The sequence below is a fragment of the Chelmon rostratus genome, chromosome 20 (genome assembly GCF_017976325.1).
Source record: "Chelmon rostratus isolate fCheRos1 chromosome 20, fCheRos1.pri, whole genome shotgun sequence".
In the NCBI taxonomy this organism is placed as follows: Eukaryota; Metazoa; Chordata; class Actinopteri; order Chaetodontiformes; family Chaetodontidae; genus Chelmon; species Chelmon rostratus.
In genome coordinates this window covers 20,950,540-20,969,535 of record NC_055677.1, presented here as the reverse complement: position 1 = coordinate 20,969,535, position 18,996 = coordinate 20,950,540, and the positions used below count along the sequence as shown (strand labels likewise).

The window sequence follows — 18,996 nt, the reverse complement described above, 5'->3', positions numbered from 1 at the left end:
AAACTTACAGGTGCAGTGATTCAGGTAAAATAAAGCATTTTGCAAGAACAGGTGGACATAATGTGATGTAATCTGTCTGATGTACAGTGTAATGAAGCACTGCACTGAAGGACACTTGGGCCTTTCTATGAAAGGGAATCCAGGAAAACTAAACTCAGTTTCTACTAAAACAGCTCTTAAATCTTAAGCTACTCTTGACCTTTGATCACTATCAAACACCACAAGCAAAGAGACAGTCAGTGATCAATAAACTGTTGTGTCTCAGCTCCTGCAGGCCTGTGTGACTTCTCTATTCATAGGACAGTTCTTTAGTCCCGCCCTGAAACCGCTGGATTTTTATTCATTCAGAGCATCACAGTGGACGCCTTGCATCCTTCTTTCTTTTCAAGTTCTACCTAAAAACATGTAGTACAAATTCATATTGCTGAAATTCACATTTTTAACTTTATTTTGGAGACAACGCGCCTTATATCCGGTTTGACTGAAGCAGCTGAGCTTCTTGACGCGCTGTAACTGGCAGCTTCAGGTGCGCCAACGTTAATATTCTAGTGGGAATATTTGAGGACTACTTGAACGCGGCCTCCTGCTCAGCTGAAACGTCTCAGTTCGAGGCCGCCCGCTGCTTTAGTTTCCGCAGCTGTCGCGCTGTAACGGGAGGACGGAGCGCTCCATCCATCCACCGCGGCGGAGATGACGGACGCGGCGGAGACCTGCATCAAGGTGGTGTGCCGTTTCAGGCCGCTGAACAGCTCGGAGGTGGCCCGGGGAGACAAGTACATCCCGAAGTTCCAAGGAGATGACTGTGTGCAGATTGCGGTGAGTGTGCTGCCCTGTGCAGCTCTAGGATCAGAGGACAAGCTGAACTCAGCAAACATTCTCCAGTCAGTGAAAGCCACAACATTATCAATAAAGAAATATCTGTTTAAGTATTCTTTGCTGTATCGATTATGATAGATGTCGCTCTCAGTTTTGGTCTTTAGTGTCTCTTTGGAGTCACAAAAACCAAACACACCTTTAAGACAGCAGCTGGTTGTATATGTGAAATATTTGACAATTCTAACAATCGAGTGTGTTTTTGCTAATCAACAACACTCCTGATAATATGATTAAACACATTTTCTGAACCACTTGGTGTCACTTGAGCTGTAAAGAGAGAACTTTAACGCAGAGTTATGACACAAACAGTTCCTTTCTCGTCTTTTTCTTGCTTGCTGCAACACTTGTTCGAGTTGTGTTGTGCTTCAGTACTTTTTTGACATTCATTGAGGTGTAGCTCATATTTAGTAGGTTGTCCAGGGGGTTGACAGAGCCGCGCGTAACCAAGCTCATCTGGATGTCTTTTGCGCTTTTACGCACAGACGTCTCTCGAAAGAAGAAGACAAAAGACATCTGTGTCGGTCTGTCAGTGCCAGCTGGACGTTGTCAGACTTTTCTCAGCCTGGATCAGTCTCGACTTTAACAAGTCAAGCTGAAAATTGTCCGTTTTAACTGAACTTCATCGGTTCAATCTACGTCTTCAGCTCCAGATTCACCTGCACTTCAGCAGCCTCAGCAGAACTTTGAGGTTAATGCTTACCCTAGCATGCTAATGTCTTTGCACAGAGTCATGGTAATGCTAACACGCTAACATGTTAGCAATAAGCACAGATAAATCTTAGGCTGGTTAAAATTTGGTTAAAATAGTACAACCATAAACATCCACAGCAGTAAAATGCAAGACATTAATGCAGCAGTAATATTAATCCATAACCCTGACCCTGATGGACAAGTCTAGGGGAGTAAGAGAATTTTGTGCTTGTGTTTGTGGTGGTTTCCCACAATCTAAGTTTGTGTAATACATCCTTGATATTTCAACTCGGTGTCAAAGAGTATCTTCATGACTGAACAGAGAGAGACTGAGCTGCTCTCACTTACCTGCAGACTGCTGCTGCTAAGCTATTAGCATCAACTGAGACTGCAGGCTTGACCAATACCAGGACGCAGATTCTGCAGGAAGCAGAAGCCTGATAAAGTCACTCCCTCCATGCTTGTACAGTGCCTGCTCCAGCATCAGGCTCTGTTCTGTTACTGTACAAATGACACTGCTCCCATGTGATGCTGAAGGGAGTCTGCTTTGCTGCAAAGTGTTTGTACTTTGTCTCTTATTTGGAGGCAGACGGATTGAGCGGATGAAATCTATATGAAACAGTATTAAGTGCAGTTTTAAATGCAACTGTTACCTGCTGTGTGTAGCAGCCAATGGGAGAGCAGTGTGATGGCTCACTCTCATTGGAATGGCTGAGTTGTTGCAGTATTGTGCATGTCTCTGGTTTTCTTCTTACTCTACACAAGAGATGGAGCTCAATACTGAGTTTAACACCCTTTTAGCTCTCGTGCCCCTCGAGTCCAGCTCTTATAATTGCTGCCCTTTTCAACATCTGTTGTTCTCGGGTCTCATGCTGTCTTCTGCATCAACTTGACTGAACGGCTGCCTAATGCAAGACGCAACACTACAACATAATCATTATGTCTCTGAGTCCCAAGTGGTTCATACCAATCTGTTCCTCTCAGATCTAAGACACACAGACACTCTCTACACCAGCCACTCACAGGCATTTAGTATTCAGATAGGACACGTCACTCACTTTATCAGTCACACTGGCTGAGAATCTAAAAGCATGTTAGCTAGTGTTTGATTGTTTATTAATTTGTTAATTAATTTGTGCACATGAATTGTCAAACTGAGCCCTGTGTTACTTCCTCATTTTAGAGGACAGAGAGTAATTGTACAAGTCTGAATATTCTACCTGCCCAGTTGAATTGCTAACATGCAGTGGAGTAATGTGGAGCAATATAGAAATTCATGTTGGCACATGCTACTGATCACTGCGCCTCCTCGCCACAGGGGAAACCGTACTACTTTGACCGTGTGTTCCAGTCCAATACAACTCAGGAGCAGTTCTACAACGCTGTGGCTCAGAAGATTGTCAGAGGTAAGATATACACTAGAGTAAAGATGGCTGCCTGTGGGTGACGCACTAAAACCCTGGAAATACCAGCTTAGACCTCAACACTAAATGTGTTTTTCCTTTGTCTCGATGCGTACAGATGTTCTGGAGGGCTACAATGGGACTATATTCGCCTATGGGCAGACATCATCCGGCAAAACACACACTATGGAGGTAATATAAATTATCAGCTTCTACCACAGGACAAAAATGCTAAAGATAGTGACTGAAAAGCCTGAAATTCCATCCTGTCTTGTTTATATTTTTTCATTTATTATCTCCCAAAGGGAAAACTCCATGACCCAGAAATGATGGGTGTCATCCCCAGAATTGTCCAAGACATCTTCAACTACATTTATTCCATGGATCAGAACCTGGAGTTTCATATCAAAGTATGTCTACATCACAGCCAGCTGCACAGGTGCTTTGAAATATCAGGAAGTACTGCTCACGACGTAATGTTGGTGAGGTCTCACTGGAAGCTTTGGCTTTGCAGGTTTCGTATTTTGAAGTCTATTTGGACAAAATCAGGGACTTGTTGGATGGTATGTTTTTGGCTCTCTTGCTCTCTGTCTTTATCTTTCAGTCCCTGATGCAAACCAGATGATTCATTCACACTTGATGTTTACTGTCCTTCTCCTCCACAGTTACAAAGACCAACCTCTCTGTGCACGAGGACAAGAACAGAGTGCCGTATGTCAAGGTGACACGCACAGGGCTTTATTCTCATGTTGACAAATGTCATTTTAGTGCAGCATTTGATTGTTTCTAATTAAGTTCCACAATTGCTCAGTCACAAGTTTGTCCCAGCCAGTTGTGATGCATTTGCTACAACTGGAGAATATATTTAAAAATAAAAAAAATGGCACAACTGTGATCTGCAGGATGAGATGATGGTAGACCTTACATAATGTGCTCAATACAGACTTGTACAAATATTGTGTTTAATGAATTGGGATTTTTTTTTCTTTCATATTGCTCTCAACTATACATTTGATGTAATTCAATGGAAGAATGAAGAGAGATGTTAGAAACACTGAGAAAATGAAGTAATCAGATGAAGGATGTCATGGTGTCCTCAGCTGATAATCGTCTCCCTGTATAGCCAGCCTGCTGTGGGCCTGTTGAACACAGCGCTTCCTTGTGATTGCATGTTTACTCCTCAGGGGTGTACCGAGCGGTTTGTGTGCAGCCCCACCGAGGTCATGGACACCATAGAGGACGGCAAAAACAACCGAAGCGTGGCTGTCACAAGTGAGTTCATACACTGAATGCCTTCAGTGTGACTGCTGCTCATGGGTTCAACCTCACCCAGTCTCCTGACTGCAGCAAGACTCCCATCAGCCAGGACACTGTCTTTGCTCCCCACACAACCAAATGAGAAGGAAAAGGGGAGTGAAAATAGACATGTCTCATAATACACTCTAAGCATTTCTAATCCTGGAAGCTTGGCTTTGTGACAAATTACTGTTTTAATGCACTGTTTTCTAAAATTAAATGTTAGTCCCCCAACTCAGAAGAAGACACTCTCAAGAAGACTAATTACCAGTAGGTCCATTAATGTGTCAGACTTGTGAGAGACAGAAATTATGGTCAAAATTGATTGGACAAGCTGCACCGATGCTGAATCATACATTTCCCATAATGCAACTGGTAAACACCCATACCTTTCAAAGTTCAAAGTTCGGTTTATAACACTTGCTGTCATAGAAATTTGTGGTCTCCAAGCCCATGCTGAGATCACCCTGATGACATCACTGTGACATCGTCAGGGTTATTTTCTCAGACTTGACAGAACTCCTCCTCAGTACCATAACCAGTTAACTTATCTTCATGTTTGAAGTGTGTGTCACTTTAGGCCAATATGTTCTGTGCCCATATGCTGCATGTGACACATCAGTGCATCCACATGTGTCAGTTGGGAGAGCCATCAGCTTCCTTAGCATTCCACTCTAATAACTGTGCCTTTCAACACTGCTATCATCACCATCATGTAGCTTTTGTCTGTAATTCAGTCCCTAATGTCTGATTTAGTTAACCACCCTGCCGGTGCAGTAAGATTATTTCAGCTGGTTTCTTGTGCAAATCAGGCTTGAATCAGGCATGGCTTGATTCTGCTGCTTTATTCTTTGTATGGACACTCGAGTCTAGAATATTCTTGAATTCTGTTTAAAACAGGCTGAAACGTTCTTACTGCAATGTTGTAGGAGATGAGGTTTAGCACTCAGTTATACACAGTAATGGTTAATGGCAAAGAAATGGACAAAAATAAGAAATAAGACAAACATCTTTGGAAAATGAAGGTGTTCAATGTAATATTAATCAATATTTGATTAATATTAAACATTAATGTGTTTATTAATGTCATTATAAATAATTACAGTATCATTAATAAATTATACTATTAACATATGATTAGCCCAGTGCTCATGGTGCGTGTGTGTGTGTGTGTGTGTCTGTGTGTGTGTGTGTGTGTGTGTGTGTGTGTGTGTGTGTGTGTGTGTGTGACAGACATGAACGAGCACAGCTCCAGGAGTCACAGCATCTTCCTCATCAACATCAAGCAGGAAAACACTCAGACTGGACATAAACTTACCGGCAAGCTCTACCTCGTCGATCTGGCTGGGAGTGAGAAGGTATGTTTCCATCCTGCACTCGTCCTCCACCTCTCTGTCTCTGTCCCGTTATTCATTGTTCATTACGCTTCGCCATCATCTTATTTATTGTAGTTTTTCACTGTCAGGAGAACCATGACCAGATTGTGATGGTTATAGTGTTATATGTGCAGAGCAATCAGTGGTAGCATTAACAGTGTAAAACAGTCTGGTTCCAGTCTCACTGTGAGAGCTCTCCTGTGTTTGTGTGTTTCAAAGGTGGGGAAAACTGGAGCAGAGGGCACAGTGCTGGATGAGGCCAAGATGATCAACAAATCCCTGTCTTCACTGGGGATCGTCATTGCGGCTCTGGCAGAGGGCTCGGTGAGACTGTCACACTTCCTGTGGGACAAACCTAGTATAGCTAAAATGAAATGTGGAAATATTGATGGCTGTTGATCAGTGATCTCAGTCGGAGCTCCATGTGGATTCTAACTTGTGTCCTCTGTCAGAGCTATGTGCCATACAGAGACAGTAAGATGACCAGGATCCTGCAGGACTCCCTGGGAGGGAACTGTCGGACCACCATGGTCATCTGCTGCTCACCCTCCTCTTTCAATGACGCGGAGACCAGGACCACGCTGCAGTTTGGACAGAGGTACACACACACACACACACACACACACAGAGATGCTGATACTGCAGCACATTGACATCATGAGAATCATTTTGATGTAAGGTAACACAAGGCTCGGGATCACTGTGACATCAATGGGCCGCCATAAATAAATGTGTCTGATAGTGGAAGCACAGACTTTCATAAAAACACTGACAAAGAAACTCATAAATAAATCCATGTCATCATGTGTGACAAACAGTCCACTTCATTAGTCCAGCATATCTCATCCTTTGGCAAAAATTGTAAAGCTTCTGCTGTAAAAAGTACAGATGCTGCCTGTAGTACATGTCAGACTTCACATTTCCACTGCAGTGGTAGAAATTACAGATGGAGTCGAGGAGATGGGATGAAAATTGTAGCAGTTCTGTGAAGTTTTGAAGGTAACAGCAGCACTCTCCTGAATCATCGGGCACGCAGACAAAGGCCTGTCTGTGCGCCCGATACTTGGCCTGGTCTGTTCAGGAAGCCAACGAGGGTCCTACTCCTCTCCCTACTCCCAGTGTTTTTTTTTACTACGCTAGTTAACCACCTGCTGACTGTAGCTTCATGTATAGTCTATAGACATGAGAGTGCTGTCGATTCTCATCTAACTCTAAGCAATTAAGCAAAGATTTCCAAAATGTTGAACTATGTACATTTAATGCCGAAATGGAAAAACTTGCTCTTGAGAAATCACATGGTTGTCTGCAGTAAAAATTAGGTAAGACATTTTTTACAAATTTGATAGAGCACGGGGGGCTGGGTGTCTCACCCCTGACATCCCTCAATGGCCCGAATACCCTCTTAATGATAAAATGTGGAGAAACAAAGACTGTGAAACCGGCCCTGCAGTGAAACCAGTCTTTCAGTGGCTGGGCTGGCGGTGCACTGCCATTGTCTCACCTCGCTGTCTCACCAGGGCGAAGACCGTCAAGAACACGGTGTGTCTGAATGTGGAGCTGACCGCCGAGCAGTGGAAGAGCAAGTGGGAGAAAGAGAAGGAGAAGAACAAGACGCTGAAGAACACCGTCACCTGGCTGGAGACCGAGCTCAACCGCTGGAGGAGCGGTGAGGACCACGCTGCCCCGCAACGCCTCGCTTTGATGCTACATTAGTCCTGGAAGGCACCGTGTGCTTTTGTGGAAATGTGTGGAAAAAGAGCATCTGTGTTATGTGCTACATAAGATTTGAGATGTTTTAAGAATAACTGAGCAGAATTTGGCCTTGTTTTATATTTGTCAGCTTAAAGAACTGACAAGCAGCAAAATATGTTCTGAAGTATAGATTTTTAATTGGATTACAGTGTAGGAATCTTCCATATGTGCGTGTAAATGAAAGATGATCAGTCCACTGGTTTGTAATGGTTTGGATGAGATGAAAAACTCCAAAGAATCCTTGTCTCAGTTTGTCAGAGCTGAATAACACACTGGTGCTATTCTGGGCTTGAAAAGGACATGCCTAAAGAAAGAATCCTTTGTTTTTATAGCAGTGATGCCATAAAAATGACTCTTTAAAAAATGTGCATGATCTGCCTTACGCAAATCTATAGACTTGAGAAATCTAGATTTGTCACAGGTCTCCTTCTTAAAACAAAGCTTTGCTTGAAGGAGTGATGCAGGAGGGAGGGGATGTGTCCCAAACCCCCCACACAGACTGAACTGATGTCCCGCTCTGCTGCCCCCTGCAGGAGAGAGTGTGCCAGCTGAGGAACAGTTTGATAAGGAGAAGGCCAAAGCGGAGGTCCAGGCCCTGGACACTGCGCTCAACAATGATAAGACACAACCCCAGCCTGCCCTCAGCACCCTCCCCGGAGCCAAACTCACCGATGCAGAGAAACAGAAGTGTGAGGCTGAGATGGCCAAGCTCTACAAAGAGCTGGACGACAAGGTAAGGGAAAGTCCTCTGCACGCCGTTTACTGACTGTTCACACCTCTCATGACCTCAAAGGAGTGGACTTGTTTATGGTGTGCACACACCAAGCGTGATTGTTGCAGTGTATTGACCCACAGGAGTGTCCATGCCTGTAGCATGCTTTAATAGGTCAGGTCAGAAAAATGTCATTAATCTCAGGGGACAGCAAATTCTGAATTGGACAATACATCAAAACGTTAAGCACGATCATGCGTTAATATATAACAGAACCCTAAGATATTAAATATGACAAAAATATATGACTCTTTTCATTAATAAATGAGTTACAACATATCACATTTATGAAATAAAAATATGTTAAAGATTCCCTGTGGAGTTTTTGGCCTCTAGTGGTGCTTTGCAGCGTTTTTTTTACGCCACTTTCCACATTCCTGTTAATGGTTTCACAGTCTTCCACTGATCTACAGGTGGCAGTAACAAGCCAGGATATGCAACAGTGTGCCAGCAAAGGCAGAGAATAAGACTTTAAGCTCGTGAACATGGATGTAAACGAAGCAGAATCTGCTTTGCAAATGCTCATGCTTAGGAGGAAGGATATGCTTTCAGCATGTTTGATAGATCTCAAGGATGCACGCAACTTGTTTTTGGTGGGTAACTTAACTTCATGTAAACAACTTCTGTTGTTTTTTTGTTTTTTTTTTTACCAGAACACTCTACAGGGCACCTTTAACATTAATATATTATGGTAGTAATGTGTTAATGTGCTGCACATGACATACACTTATCCACTGTGTCTGTTCTGATTTCTCAAGTGACATATGGCTGTATGCTATATGTTAGGTACCAGTACATGTAGATGAAAATGTATTGCAAGTAAGTGATTCTCAATGGGATGATAATGGTTTTAAAGGATTGTGAATACACGTAACCCCACACCCCTTTAGACTTGATGTGTTTGTATTCTTTAATTATCCTGTACTATGCATCAGCTTCACTTGAACTTCAGCCTTTTCACTTGGAATGACTCTGTATCCTTTCCCAGCTCTAACACTATGTTCTGTAAAGTGTGCACCAGCTCAGTTTTTCACCTTCCTGATGATGGATGTACTTTGAATCCATCAGCCAATCATGTTAAGTTGAGGGAAAGGTGTGTTGGGCAGTGCAACCCAGCAGACAACAGACGATACCTCACACGATCACATTTGGATATACGTTAAGACAAAACGGCTTTTAAATGCCATTCATTCGATTCAAGTTCGGTTCGACTTGACATTTATTAGTGGCTTGCAAAGCAACGTCTTAATATACCATTATGATGATAAAACAACATTTGTGAGAGAAGAATATACCTTAACCAACTAAATACAGCTAAAACCATCCAAGTACAGGAAAAGTCTAGCCTTTCATCATATATTGAGCAATAAAATATAAACTGGGATTCCTCTTCAGTCTCGTCTGAGTCATATAACAAACATAGCTATTCCAGTGTGGGGAGACCTTTAAACCTGCCTGCTTCATTAGCTAATGGATGCTTCTCACCGTCTGCCTCACATAAAGGTTTCACACTATAGCTGTATTTAGTGAAACTATTTTCAATGAGCGTCATGAATATTACACCATTGCGATGTCCATGCATCATGTCACAATCAAACTGCTCCAAAGCCACATCATCTGACATTACATCCATCCATCTATACACCGCTGAATCCTTTGCAGGGTCACGGGGGGGCTGGAGCCTATCATCTGACATTACGGTGCTGGATTATTAATCCTGTAAATAATTACTATTAAATTCAGATAAATAATATAATAATGTTAAAATGGAATATTATAGATGATGTTTCTTGTTTGATATTTAGATCTAGCTAATATTGCAAGCATTAACTCGATTTGTCTCTATACTGTTCACGCAGTTCCATGCAGTATTTGTGTTGGTCAGCAGATGGCGTGATTGGCTGCTCTTCAGTATTGCCTCTGGTTGAAGTGGAAATGAAGTGAAATCTTATTTTATTTCTTTTGCTCTCTTCTCTCCACCGTCCTTCCCTTCCTCCAGGACGATGAGATCAACCAGCAGTCTCAGTTGGTGGAGGAGCTGAAACAACAGATGTTGGACCAGGAGGAGGTGACACAACTCCCCCTTCCCCAATCCCCCCATTGCGTCTCAGCCCTCCAGCCATTCCTGTTAGCACAAACCCATTCTGACAGCTGATAGCAGACCATTAGTAGCCCTGCAGGAGAGGTCGGACTGTAGCTCACCCTCAGTGGGCAGTGCTGGCTCCTTGCAGATTGAACACATGAGGGGTTTTAGCTGGACGGAAATGTATTTATTAGATTCATGGCATGAATTTCAGGCTTTACTCTCTTCCCATCCCCTGCCTAGACTGAGCATCGCTGTCTTACCTTCACTCCCTGTCCTCACCCGTAGCTCTTATCCTCCTCCCGCCGCGATCACGACACCCTGCAAACAGAACTAAACCGGCTGCTAGCGGAGAACGAAGCATCTAAGGAGGAGGTGAAGGAGGTGCTGCAGGCCCTGGAGGAACTGGCCGTCAACTACGACCAGAAGAGTCAGGAGGTTGAGGACAAAGCAAAAGAGTTTGAGGCTCTCAGTGAGGAGCTGAATGAGAAATCGGTACTTTTATGTAAAGGCAGTGGAAATGATGACACTGAGTACACAGGATCACCTTGCCTGGTGTGTATTTATTGATGTTTTCATCCACCAACAGAGCTCCTTGGCATCCATTGACTCTGAACTCCAGAAGCTGAAGGAGATGACCAACCACCAGAAGAAGAGGGTCACTGAGATGATGTCATCATTGCTGAAAGACCTGGCGGAGATAGGCATTGCCGTGGGAAGCAACGACATTAAGGTTACCAGTCGTGGCGATGGTGTACTGTTGTGAACTTACTAGAAACAAAGAACAAACTGACCTTTTGTCTGAGCGACAATGGTCTGTTGGAGCAAAAATGACACACTGATTTCCTTCAATGGATCAAATATCCAAGTGATACTTACAAGTATTATTGTCATTTAGTTCATTTAGTACATTAGTTTACAAAGTGTCAGAAATAGTGAAAAATGCCCCTTTACAATTTTCCGTCCAAGGCGTCTTCATTGTATTGTTTGTTTTGTCCAGCCAAGAGTTCAAAACCCCAAAACACGTTCATTTTATTACCATAATTAACCAACAAAGGCAGTAAATCCTCAGAATTAAGAAGCTTAAACCAGGCTATTTTTTGCATTGCATTGTGTTTTTCTGTTGACCGACTGATCAGTGACTTGTGTTCAGCTCCATGATTAATCATTTTGCTTGCTTTGTGATTGTTAAGTCTATAAAATGTCAGTGAAATGTGAAAAACGTGTTTTCACATTTCCCCAGAGCTCCAAGTGACATCTTCAGCTTGCTTGTTTGGTCCGACCAACAGTCTAAAACATACAAATTTAAGAAACAGAGAAAAGCTGCAAATCCAGCTGGATCCAGCAAATGTTCAGCATTCATGCTCGATCGCTGTCTGTCGATCTACTGATGGATTGATGTTCTAGTTTTATGGAGAAATGCGATCGTGCAGGTATGGAGTGAGAGCATCCTCTTATCCAGCAGCAAACCCACTGCTGTAGAGTGTTATTTTGGACACACTTCAAGTTCAAGTGAGTGCACTGACACATGTCGACAGAGCTGTGTTCAACAGCAGTTTGACAACAGTTTCATTTTGCACAGGTTTCAGTTTCTAGTCTATTCGCAGCTGGAGGGTTCAAATCATGCCCAGCCTATTTTAAACTGCGTGCCTCAGCAGAAGGGATAGGTCGAGTATCTCTTGTGGAAACGTTGTACAATACCTCTACTTTATAAATGGCTGAAGTTCCAAGTGGGAATTTAACCTTGTGTAACTCCAGCATGCGGTGAGGTGTTAGAGTGGAAGTCCTCCACTGTCTCTTATCCTTTGCATTACTATTTTGCGCACTGCACATGTCCGAGGTCACCTGTCGGGAAAACTGTGCTGCCAGTAACGCTCAAAGTCACAGGACGAATTAGCCCACTAATGAGTTCATCCATTGACAGGAAATTAAAAGCAGTGTTGCTAATTGATTCCAACTGATTTGAAATGCTTAATGGTTCCAGTTCTCCAGTGTGAGGATTTGCTGCTTTGCTCTGTTTTAAATTACTGTAATTTAGAAATCTGTTTCGCCTGTTGGTCAGGCAAAACAATTTGAAGGTATCCACTATTTCTTACACTTTACAGACCAAACAATCAATTAATGTGTTTCCCCTTGAAGTTGATGCAGCTTGGTTTCTGTAGAAGGGGCTTTCTGTTTATTTAGATGTGATGGTTAGTCAGTGGTGTTCAGTTAAAACTCTTCCTCACTGTCACTTATAGCTATAAGCACATCCTCTGAGGCCTCATGACTTCGTTTTCCTCTCAGCAACAAGAGAGCAGCGGTCTCATTGATGAGGAGTTCACCGTGGCCCGTCTCTACATCAGCAAGATGAAGTCAGAGGTGAAGACGATGGTGAAGCGCAGCAAACAGCTGGAGAGCACCCAGGCCGAGCGCTCCCAGAAGATGGAGGAGATGGAGGTGGAGCTGACTGCCTGCCAGCTCCGCATCTCCCAGGTAACTGCTGCTCACCACCGCTGCCTCTGCTGTCATGGAGACTGTCACCATAGTGACAAATGTGGCAGTTAATTCGAACGGCAGATCACGTGTTTATCCATCAAACAGCAGATTAATAAGTTGATGGGTTTTTTTTCATGTCCTGTTTGTTCGGGGTTTAAAAAGAACCGTCGTGAGTTTTAATCGCTCGTGACAGTTTCTAATCGTTTTCATGTCTTTTTCATTTCCAGTATGAAGCTAAGATCAAGTCCCTGACAGACTCCCTCCAGAATGTGGAGCAGAAGAAAAGACAGCTGGAGGAAAATGTGGACTCTCTCAACGAGGAAATAGTCAGGATCAATGCCCAAGGTGAGCACAGCCGACTTCACCCTTTCATGTCTGACTCCAGAGCTTGTTGAAAAATGAGAAAAACTGTTTGATAGAGGCTCAGATTTTAAGCAAATGTATGTAGTCAGTTGTAAAGCTATTTTTTGTGTCCTTCCAGGCAAAGTCAACACCATGGAGAAGGAGAATGAGGTCCAGTCTGCCACTGAAGTCAAGGTACTGTGCCACTAAGCTGTCCCCGGTCCAGATAGAAGTTGTGGCTACAGCTGTTTGCTCGTGTGTCTTCAGGACGCTGTGGAGAAGCAGATCCAGTCTCACAGAGGGATCCATCAGAAGCAGATCAGCAGCCTGAGAGACGAGCTGGACACCAAGGAGAAACTCATCACAGAGCTGCAGGAGTAAGACGCAACACCGACATACACCTCTCTCTCTAAATGTGACTGATAGCTCAGCGCTGATACTGTGACATCTGTGTAGTCTGAACCAGAAGATCATGCTGGAGCAGGAGAGGCTGAGGGCGGAGCACGAGAAGCTCAAGGCTGCCGACCAGGAGAAAAGCCGCCAGCTGCAGGAGCTCACGTAATGCCTCTACGTATAGTCCACCGCAGCCTGTGTCCCATTACACCGTGTGCAGTGAGTAACATCCGGCTTACTTTGTGCAGGGTGCAGCAGGACAGGCGGGAGCAGGCCAGACAGGACCTGAAGGGACTGGAGGAGACTGTGGTCAGTTACTGGCATGTCCATTTAAATCTGTAAAGGTTTCATCCATGAAGCTGCAACATCTCTAGCCAGAAACAATGCTCCAATCACTCTTGATCGTTCAAATTTTCAATGCTGTGACCCCCAGCAAGTACGAAAACATAACTGGCGCACCCAAAACTATCGGGATGCTCTTTTAATGATGTTTGTTTAGTGCAAATGAGTGAAATACACTAACGAACTATCGGCCTATTCCATACAACACACTAATTCTTCAGATTCTTTATTTTTGAAGGATTTATTTGGCCTTTTGCCTTTATTCTGTAGCTGATTTGAAACAACCATTAAGTAAACTATCATCACTAATAATAATAATAATAACAGTATCCTGAAAACTTTTTTTATTGTGCTGTTGATGTACACGGTTCTCCCACAATGCAATGCTCAAAGGAAATGGAGGAGCTTCTCACAGCTGGAAGAATTCAAAGGGACTGTGGCTGGTGTTAAAGCAGCTTCAGTCACACCTTTATATGTGACTGGATCACTTTTTCTATACCAGCATGCAGCAGACAGGTAACTGATTGATTGCCTTCTCTAAAGTGACAGGCAGTAGAGGAGGTAACATCAATCCACCTGATGGCTAAATGCTGTTCTGAGAGTCTTGTTTTCCATTTTATCTACGGAGCTGTGAGCTGACTGTGCTTGTATCGGGGGAGATGCCTCAAACCCTGGACAGCATTGGGGTGTAACTTGGGTGAACCAGCCTTGTAATGTCTGTGCTGGGATTCTTTGCATTCACACAGGCCCGAGAGCTGCAGACCCTCCACAACCTCAGGAGGCTTTTTGTCCAAGACCTGGCCACGAGACTCAAAAAGGTAAAGCTCCTGACACTGTGTAAGTAGCTCATGGTCCATTATCACTGTAGCCTGTGATCCGGTTTTGTGTGTGATTTAATCTCCTATCAAGTGAAATATCATATGAGCTCTTGGTGTCCCGACCATGCCGTTTACCTGCAGTGAGACACACAGATCCATATTTCGCTCGTGCGGCGGCTGCACTCTATTTAATTTGCACCATGATGAAATTTTAATGAATCCGGGTAGCACAACAGAGAGCGTCTGCGATAAGTAGGTCATGTGATTCTTCAAAGGTAGCAGCTGTAAATTAGGGACCCAGGCCCTCAGCGTGGCGCTCATCTCCAGCCCTCAGGCTGAGGCTTGATGAGATAAACAAAGGGCACGCAGGCTTTCCTGGAAGACACAGAATGAGCCATGGTGCTGTACCCATCTAAATCTGCTGCTTATCATCTCATTTAGCCACACATGGGATGCTTTGGATTCAGGGGTTTCGGTTACAGATGCTAGGCTGAAAGAACTCATTGCGACAAATCAGTACACAGGTGGGTTGATGAATGAATGCAAAGGTCAGACCTGGAGTAAGGTCAGTGTACAGATAAAGCTGTGCGTTGTGCTTGAGCAGAAGGGTCAGGGGGACTCAGAGGACAATGAAGGCAGCACCGCACAGAAACAGAAGATCTGCTTCCTGGAGAACAACCTCACGGAGCTCTCCAAAGTGCACAAGCAGGTAAAAACATGCACAAACACACGGTCGCCTCAGTGCTTCCTCCCTAAACGAATCACAGAGGAGACTTACATCAGATTTTGTGTCTGAAAGCGACACGCTGTGCATGTCCTCTCACTCTTTGCATTATCTCTTTGGCTTCTGTAGCTGCTACGGGACAACGCCGACCTTCGCGGGGAGATTCCTAAAATGGAGAAGCGCCTGCGGGCCACTGCTGAGCGGGTCAAAGCCCTGGAGACCGCTCTGAAGGAGGCCAAAGAGAACGCAGCTCGTGACCGTAACCGCTACGAGCAAGAGATGGAGCGCATTAAGGATGCTGTTAAGCCCAAAAACATGGGCAGGAGAGCCTCTGCACAGATAGGTGGACAACGCACACACACACAAACGTGCATGCAGCTATATCTTGCGTAGGACTAAAAATCCAGAACATGTGTACAATAATAATGCAGTCATTTGCATTAAAGTCAGTATTCTGAAAAAAGTACAAAATAATTTAATCTCTGAGGTTTTTTAATAGATCAAAGCCAAAGAATATGTATAAGAATCAAATCTTTAGCTTATGCTAAGATAGGATAACTGCCCCCGGATGTATCTTTAAACTTAACATGTCATCCCTCTGTGTCTAAACCAGCCAAGCCCATCAGACCGGGCCAGCTGCCGGGAGCCTCTCCTATGAACTCCCACAGGTCCAACCTCATCCAGAACAACCAGCCTATGAGCATCAAGGGAGGAGGCAACAGCAGGTGAGAGGAGAACGCACGCTCTGCAGAGTTCAGGGACTGCTTGATTACTCACCTATGATTGGCTAAAGAAAACATTTGGAGATTTCCTTTTTGTATTCGTATGTATTCCTTACCCAGGTCAGACATCCAAACAGATGACGTGTAAATTAAAGGACTCTTCTGTTTCCTCCTACAGCTCCTGAGGATGGAGCACGGTCACCCAAACATGAAGCCTAAGCTGCAGACCCGGAGACGATTACATACCAAAGTACTGAATTTCTACCTGGAGCCAGTGCAGCATTCTTCAAACAACAAAGACTGTATATAATGTATATAGCCTCTGGCTCTAAAAGAAACCAAAACACATAACCTCCTTGCATTAACACTGAACCTCTGACACAAAGTGCAGCACTTGCCCTGCCCCACTGTGTCTGTCGCTGTGGAGAGCAGAGGGAGATCACAGAGACCTCTCTGTGACTCTGCTTGTTACGTGCAGATGATTGTAAGAAGCCATCTTAACCCTTCCAAATTGCAGTGGTTCAAAATGATGCAGCAGTTTTTTTCGCTGGGTGAGTGTCTGTCAGAGAAACACATGAACTCCTCAGCTTCCCAGAGGTTGTTTGACACCAGGACTGCACTCTTATCTCTGGCTCAGTGGGAGGTAGCTACAAATGTTATTTATGCCTGATAGCTGCAGGCTACAGTTCGCTTATGTTTACTTTTGGTTTTTGGTAACACATTCATTATGTTTTGTGGCAAATATTTCCGGGCTGAGGTGGAAATGCTTGAATATACAGTAGAACGTGGAAGATTGATACCTGCCCTGTAAGTCTGTCAGCTTTGCCTTGTTAGCACACATCCTGTTACTGTGCAGAACATAAAGTTAAAGCTTCTTAAGGAACATTGACTAAACCAAAAACTTCTGAATGCATCTGTTGTGTTTGTCGCTTCAGCTTTGAAATATTTTGCAGAAAAGAACCTTTTTCAAATGCTTCTTATGCTGAATTCACTTTGATAAAATGAACAGACCGCTGGAAGTATTATTGATGGCTGAATGTTGAAAGGCCATTGAAATGAAGTGCCTGTGCAGAGCATCCAGGTTACAGCAGCACATTAAACGCAGCAGTCTGTGGGTTCAAAAGTTTTCTGTAGACCTGGGCCTCAAGTCAAGTTTTTACTCTACAGATAATAAATTTCTGTTTGAAACCTTGTTGTGGTTCATTTATTTGCGCACCAAGACAGGATTTGAATGGAGTTGGACAGCTGCTTTATTCACTGAAGCAGCAAATTTGACTAGGCTCTGGATTTTTCTTAGAACATTGTAAATAAGAAACTTTTTGCAGGTTTTTAATATCAGAATTAAATTAATTAAAATGAATTAAAAACTACTATTTTGAATGAAAATGAATGAATTCCCTGTGATATCCTGAAAAAAGCATGTCACTAATGAGCTCTGTGGTGTTTCATTCAGATGATTTTCGTATCCCAGAACACGCACGCGATCAAACCTCAGATTTCCCTCAATAAGTCTGCAGCAGCGCTCGTGTCCGTCACTTCCCTCCTCACACCAACAGGGTGTGCTTTCACACAAACATGCTAATTCACGGTGAGAGAGAGTGAGGTGAAGACGTTCATGCATTATTCTGAAATAATGTAAACTTGGAGTCTTGTGCCTGAGGCTGATTTCAGTCCTTCTGCAGTGTGAGGGGTCTCCACTGAAGGCTGGCAGTGTTCCTGGATCGTCCCGCACTAAATCATTCATGATCCTGCTTGGTGAAACTCCCTGCTGTGATTGCCTCATAGAGCCAGGCTGAGGGGGGTGGGGGGACGGGGGATCTTTACGCGTTAATCTTATAAATTTTAATTATGTTTAAGGCTTTAAGAGTATGAAAATGAAACTACTATACATGCTCATTTTCACAACTGCAATTATTTCTGTGATGCAACCAAAAGGGAGAATGAAACTCAATCACAGTAACAGGGGTTACCTGGAATGTAAAAAAAGCCCCCAGGTTGGGAGCACCGGACAGTGAGGTGCTGAACCCGGAGGGGACAGGCCTGCCGCGCGGCTCTGGGCGCCGTCTATCTGCGGTGACAGACGTGTGGGGTGGGAGCGACAGACCAGCGTCTGCTGGGTTAGGGATCACAACCACGTCAAGCTCAACGGAAACACACTGACTGACAGCAGATTTTGGTAAACCCTCCCTTCAAAATAAAACAAACTAGTCTCAAAATAAGATAACCCATGGGCTTAACTGTGGCATCATTTAGGTTTAACAAGTTTAATAAGCCCCACTTATACTGGATGACACCAGGCTTTAGAGTTACACTGAATAGCCTTGTAACAATTTCCCACTGCTGTAGCTTTAAAATTCCTTATGAATAAAGCTGCAGACACATGTCCAGTGGCAATGCATGTGTGTTTTGAGTTTATATATATGTGGGACTATGTATTTTTATTGAATTGAGTAATTTCAACAATCTTACCCAGCATGCATGAATGGACAGTTTGGGGGAGATTTCAGGGTATAAAATAACACAAACGTCGGATATATGTAACTTATGCTTGGTTGTAATTGTTTGGATATGCGTTTTTAGACTTTTTAAAATTAGTTTGGTAGCAACAGTGTCCACCACACATATCAACCAAAGTTTCCGGTTTTCCCATAACCAGACTTTAACAAAATATAGGGAGAAGATGACACATGTGTCACCCAAAAGAGAAGATGATTGAAAAGAAATACATTCTTATTTTAATTCCCGACGCAGCCAATGCAAAAAACATTTACCCATTATGTTCAGCTGCTCTGTTTTAATTTTTTAGCTCTAATTAACAAAGCCAGGTTGGCAAATTAGCCTAAAACTTTTACTTTGAAGGCCATGACCGGATGTGCCGTGTGCCGCCGCTGCCGACTTGACAGCGCGCGGAGAGGCGGGGGATTGCGAA

At 43.7% G+C, this 18,996-nt stretch overlaps 1 protein-coding gene across 1 annotated transcript; it reads left to right on the top strand.

Annotated features, from left to right (window-relative positions):
- Positions 1 to 690: 690 nt before the first annotated feature.
- On the top strand, positions 691 to 16,579 carry LOC121623750 (kinesin-1 heavy chain-like). Its single transcript, XM_041961183.1, has 26 exons — positions 691 to 816; positions 2,885 to 2,972; positions 3,088 to 3,161; positions 3,275 to 3,379; positions 3,484 to 3,532; positions 3,635 to 3,690; positions 4,154 to 4,241; positions 5,499 to 5,623; positions 5,861 to 5,965; positions 6,094 to 6,239; positions 7,159 to 7,307; positions 7,927 to 8,126; positions 10,165 to 10,233; positions 10,537 to 10,743; positions 10,838 to 10,981; positions 12,535 to 12,723; positions 12,954 to 13,071; positions 13,208 to 13,263; positions 13,336 to 13,445; positions 13,525 to 13,626; positions 13,710 to 13,770; positions 14,550 to 14,621; positions 15,226 to 15,330; positions 15,475 to 15,688; positions 15,959 to 16,070; positions 16,246 to 16,579. Exons 1-26 carry the CDS (start codon positions 691 to 693, stop codon positions 16,250 to 16,252), a joined length of 2,877 nt encoding a protein of 958 aa, XP_041817117.1. The 3' UTR covers positions 16,253 to 16,579.
- The last annotated feature ends 2,417 nt before the right edge of the window (positions 16,580 to 18,996 follow it).

Coding starts and splice junctions, on each gene's coding strand:
- LOC121623750 (XM_041961183.1), top strand. CDS start 691: ATGACGGACGCGGCGGAGACCTGCATCAAGGTGGTGTGCCGTTTCAGG. Junction 3,162..3,274: donor GCAAAACACACACTATGGAG/GTAATATAAATT, acceptor TATCTCCCAAAG/GGAAAACTCCATGACCCAGA. Junction 10,744..10,837: donor AGGAGCTGAATGAGAAATCG/GTACTTTTATGT, acceptor ATCCACCAACAG/AGCTCCTTGGCATCCATTGA.